General features: G+C 36.7%; 1 protein-coding gene across 1 annotated transcript in view; it reads right to left on the bottom strand.

Moving 5' to 3' along the window:
• Positions 1-6039, bottom strand: part of LOC138695022 (uncharacterized) — an 86506-nt gene that overhangs the window by 42874 nt on the left and 37593 nt on the right. The window contains exon 3 of the mRNA XM_069819325.1: positions 1929-2049. Coding sequence (XP_069675426.1) covers positions 1929-2049 — 121 coding nt within the window. The remainder of the gene's footprint in view (positions 1-1928; positions 2050-6039) is intronic.

Below are 6039 nucleotides of genomic sequence, written 5' to 3' on the forward strand. Positions count from 1 at the left end.
TTTTCAATTTTATGGGTTGAGAGTAGTATGAGGGGTACTATAACTATAGGAGTATTATGGAAATAAATATATGGAAAGAGGAATAAAATAGGAAATTTGGGAGTGAAGCGAAGAGAAAGGGATCAATACGTAAATAAACAGAGGGTAGGAAAAAAAAAGTGATGTAAGTGTTGTAAAATAGAGTAAACAAAAAAGTCAGCAAGTAATGTAGGAGAAAATAGCTGGAAAACAATGGTTAAGAGTAGGTAGGATTTGAGGGTAGAGAAGAGAATAAATAAATAACGCAAATTATTAAGGAAGGAATATGCAATATTTAATAGGTAAGCGAGAAATGGAAGGGAGACAGTCTAGGTAGGAGAGAGAATAGAAGAGGATATAGAGGGAAGGACATATAGCAATTCAGGCTTAACAGAACATTAGAAAGTAATCAAGAAATTCTCGGCAAAGAATACACTAGTAGAAAAGAGTTGTATGTATTAAAGAGATGATGGATCGAAAAACAGAAATGTGAAGGCCCACCATAACTGTGAATTGTAAAGTTGACTGACAAATAAATATATCATATATATATATATATATATTTGAGTACAAGAACAAGAGGGATACAAGGAGAACAATTGGAATCGGAGGAGAACGAGAATACAGTATATGAGAACAAGGTAAAGACAACAAGAAGAAAGGGAACACAAAGAGCGAAACGCGATTAAAATGAGAACTAGGGGAATACAGGATAACAAGGGAAGCGAAGGGATGAGAAAGGGATTACAGAGGACAATGAGAATAAAAGGGAGACGAGGGGAATACATGAGAACAAGAGGTAGACAAGGAGAATAAGGAGAATGCAAAGAGAACAAAGAGAATACAAGCAGACCGAAGAGAATAAGCGAAAGTGAAGGAAAACATTGAGGAAACAAAGAAACCAATAGGAAGACAAGGAGAACAAGTGGAAAACAAGGAGAACAAAATCAATAAAAGGAGAACAAGAGAAATACAACAAGAATCAGGGGAATACAAATAGCAAAACGGGAAGCAAAGAGAACGGGAGTAGAAAGGGTGTACAAAGGATAATGAGAATAAAAGGGGGGACGAGAGAAACACATGAGAAGAAGATGAAAACGAGGAGAATAAGGTGAATGCAGAAAGAATAAAGGGAATACAAGCAGAACGAGAACAAGCGAAAGTGAAGAGAACACTGAGGAAACAACGAAAACAAGGGGAAGACGAGGAAAACAAGGGAACAATAAGGAGAAGAAATAAAATAAAAGGAGAATAACAGGAATACAACAAGAATCAGAAGAATACAAGGAGAACAGGGAGATGAATAGGTAAACAAGGGGAATACATAGAGAATATATTAATTACTTACAAATAGTTTTCAAGGAACCCACAGGTTCATTGCCGCCCTCACATAAGCCCGCCATCGGTCCCTATCCTGTGCAAGATTAATCAGTCTCTATCATTATATCCCACCTCCCTCAAATCCATTTTAATATTATCCTCCCATCTACATCTCCACCCATGCCCTGCCCATCACATGGAGAATATGGGAAATAGAATTAAAATAAGGGGAAAAATAAAGAGAACAAAGGAGGGACAAGAAGAAAAATTGAAATAAAGAAAAGAGCAAAGAGAAAACAAGGAGAATGAGAGGAAGACATAAGAAACAGCAGAATAAAATTAGAAAAAGTGAATGACAAGGAATCCAAGGAAAACAAAGGGTTTTAAAGAATAAAATGTGGCTTACCAGAAAAACAAGGGTATTTCAAGGAGAACAAGTGTAACGGCCAATTCCCAAATCACCGCTGTACCTCGTGAGAGAAAGACGTAAGGCTATTTCAGTACGTCCATACAGCATTCACTAAAATCAAATTTTGTTGAATTCATTTCCTTTCATGAGTTGTGCTAACGTGGTTGTTTTGATACGTCACCTGTATGGAGGGTCCCGGTAGCATTCTGTTTACTGTTAGAATGCCCCTCTCGTAGCCATCTGCTGTTACGCATTGAGGGTTGTAGCACTGCGTTATGTTTCGCGTGCAATTCTTGCAGGCCCTGAGAAAAGACATTGTTTCATGTTTCAGTTAATTCAACATATCGCTGTGTTCACACACGTGAATGTGGACCCTTGCATAAGACAAGGAAAAACGCTCGGGTTTCATAAGTTGGTAACACTATCGCGGTTCACTGGAGAGTAATGTGTTATAAAATAGAGTAAAGTAGGGTTTTATTTATGGGTAGAAAATTTATCGCCTGAAACGTACGAGAGCAATAATTTCTGGAAGAATAAAACAGAGAAACAGAATTTATAAATTGTAAGTAACAAAAATGTCAACTGTAATTTCGGTATTTGAGTAGGGGGGGGGGGGGGAAACTGAAGTTTAACTCACATTTGTGTCAACTATTGGGTATTGAGACGTGTGAGTGGTAAGATATGAACGAGAAGAACAAGCCGACAAAAATTTTTCTTTGTCATTTCTTCGAAAAACGCTTTATTTGTGTAATAACTAGATTTCGAAACTTGGGTCCCAGCCGGAGAGATACAGCTTAACTCATAGCGGAGTATTGAGCGTAGATGGGGGAACAGGCTAGGGATTGCACACACAACGACTCTGTCACCACTACTAGTTGGTAAAGAACTTTGCTCTGTATCTTCGTGCGTGTTCATATCACGTCGGGGTCACCAATATTGTAGCTAGAATACAATATACTGATTAAGTGAAACTCAAGAACAGTTTTTATTTCTCGTCAGAAAGCTACAAAACAATTCACAACAAAACCGTTGCTAAGGAGAGCAGAATTTCCATAGCCCACTCCGTTAGTATCATGAACCTAGACGTAGGCCAGTTGTGACTGCAGAACTCAGAGCCCTACAGTTGTCTATCACGTGGTGCCATCTATCGTCAATTAGTAGAACTACTTCTATGTATTAGACGCCAGAGCTTGTGGTTAATGTTTGTGTTAAAGCTGTGAATAATAGTGGAAAGACTTCTAAAAGATAAGAGCTATTTGTAGTTTGTATTTTAAATTATCGTTTTTAACCCATTTACTCCCACTGTTCCCAAATGGGAACATGCATTATTTACGGTGTAAATGATTTGAGAGGACCAATAATCATCTTATTTTGTTTCTTATGTGTCAATAAGTAGGAATATATAAGAAACACCAACATTTTTAATAAATAATTTGGGCATCAATAATTTGGGCAATTCTAAAATATTTATATTCCAATCATTGAAAGTGTCTTGGGATCAAATGAAGGTTTCCGTTATTGTGCAATGAACGTGGTTCAGAATTTCCCTCAATTGTTCACAGAATCAAGTGCATTTCTTATAGCATAGGTTATGGCATTGAGGTTGCTGTAAAGTTTACGTCAGTAGTACCAACCTATGGTTTCTAATGTCACTACATTTCGGGTGAATAGGATCACACAATTACGGGTAAATGGGGTCAATGTCTGTACATGGATTTTAAGTCCATTTATTCATTTATTTGTCTCAGATGCCTAGTAATATAAACAATACGTCTCGTGCATGGACTGAAGACCAAATGCAGAAAGCCATTAAGGCATTTCGAGAGGAGAGGAGTCAACACCATGCAGCCGATCTGTATGGAGTTCGGAATTCATGCCTACAGCGCCGTCTGCAAAGCGGTGAAGATAGGCCGTTAAAAATAAAGGTGGTCAAACAACGTTCAATCAGGAACAAGAAAAGGACCTGTAGATTCTATTCCGTGAAATATAGTGATCATCGCCCAGAGAAACTTGGAGACTGGATTCAATGCATGGGAGGCGGAAAAGAATGGTACTACGAACATTGTGTTGGGGCCAAGAAAAAGAAGAAGTTAATTTATTGCAGATTGAATTATTAAAATTTGGAACCTATTTCTTGTTTTTGGTGATCCAAAAGAGCATTGTAAGAGTGACCCCATTCGCCCTAATGGTTGACCCGATTTAGCCTAACTTGGCAGGGTGAATAGGGTCGTGCAGTAGAGTGAAATTAACATGTATCGTTCATAGGTTTTTGTTATTATTGAATTTAACACTAATGTGATTTGTTGCTTAAAGACTATTCTAAACTTTGGTATATTTTATGTTTAATATATACTAAGTTGTTAAGTGTCATCTTGATTTTTGTAATTTTTGACCCTATTCCTACTAAGTTACACTATCAGTATTTATTTATTTATTTATTTATTTATTTTCTTGGGTTATTTTTCGACGCTGTTCAACATCTAGGTTATTTAGCGTCTGAATGATATGAAGGTGATAATGCCGGTGAAATGAGTCCGGGGTCCAGCACCGAAAGTTACCCAGAATTTGCTCTATTGGGTTGATGGAAAACCCGGAAAAAACCTCAAATAGGTAACTTGCCCCGACCGGGATTCGAACCCGGGCCACCTGGTTTCGCGGCCAGACGCGCTGACCGTTACTCCACAGGTGTGGACAGTATTTATTTATTTAACCTGGTAGAGATAAGGCCGTCAGGCCTTCTCTGCACCTCTACCAGGGGATTACAACTATAATATGAAGAATAAAATTACAATTAACATTAAATTTACAATTACAATTACAGTAAAAATTACAGTACGACAAGATTACCTGATTAATGAAAGCTAGACATTTTATCATAGGCGTTAAGAACAAAGAATATTTTTGTATTTACTGAATTACAAATTAAACCTAGAATAACAAAATTCTATAGTGATGAAATTACCGGATATTGAAATATTTTGTGATAGATTAAGTGAACTATTTACAAGAAACCATGTCTGAACGAGTCTAATTACTGACCAAGTGCCTAGTAAGTTTGCGAATGAATTCAATTTTATTTCGACAGTCCCTGATGCTAGCAGGTAACGAATTCCAGAGTCTTGGCAGGGCTATTTTGAAAGAGGATGAGTATGAGGAGGTGCGATGGGATGGTATTGTTAGCATTGTTTCATGGCGAGAGCGTGTGTTCAGATTGTGGTAGGAAGAAAGGTGGTGTTATTAACTTTATTCCACGCAAAATTAAACCTTACAAGAAGAGACAAAACGCGTCACAATTGCTGGCAAAATGCAGCCTTTACTATGGATACAAAATTTATAATGACATGATTTCGAAATATCTATACCGGTAATAAAAACTGTAACATTTAAATTCAAATTATAAATATAAGAAATGCGCTATTTAAATTACGATAATATTTTTTGCTGATTTACGGATTTCGTCTTATGATTTGGTGATATTTAATACTAATTCATTTTATTCTCAGTTTATTATCAACTTAGAATACTTCTTACTAATATTATATTCTTAGTGAATGAAGTTTGTACACTGAATATTGAATTTTCTTTGGCAGTGCGTAAAGGGATGTTCCTATTTCTATTAAAAGCTTCCTTTGCCATTGCAATCCTCCTTTTGACTTCCTGGCAGCAGCTCATGTTACTGCTTATAGTACATCCCAAGTACCTGAAGCTATCCACTTGCTCTACTGCCTCATTTAGAATTGGCAAGTTTACCTTCTTTACTCTTCTTCCTATGACCATGGTCTTCATCTTGTTGGCATTTATCTTCTTCATTCCATACTGCTCACAGCTGTCATTTAGCTCTAGTAGCATATCCCCTAGTATCACCTCCTCTTCTGCTAACAACGCCATATCATCAGCAAATCTTATACACTTTATTATTCTTTCTCCTATTATCACAACTCCCATGCACTGAAGACAGTCCTTCACTAAATCCTCCAAGTAGATGTCCAACAGTGTAGGTGATAGGGTATCCTTGTGGTACTCCTCCCCCTATTTCACTTCCTTCTGACATTTCTTCTCTTATCCTGACTTTGACCGTTGTTTCATAAACGGTTCTGAACGGCATCCTTTCTTTCCAATCCACGCCAATTATATATATATATATATATATATATATATATATATATATATATATACGCACATACTTCTAAAAATAAATCTTATACTCTTCATGAAGGCTGTAAGTGTCACGATTTCTTCAAAATTTATTGTTTCTTTTACAATAGCCAGAAGTTTAAGGTTGAAATTTCTTT

This window comes from Periplaneta americana, chromosome 1 (genome assembly GCF_040183065.1).
Source record: "Periplaneta americana isolate PAMFEO1 chromosome 1, P.americana_PAMFEO1_priV1, whole genome shotgun sequence".
Lineage (NCBI taxonomy): Eukaryota > Metazoa > Arthropoda > Insecta > Blattodea > Blattidae > Periplaneta > Periplaneta americana.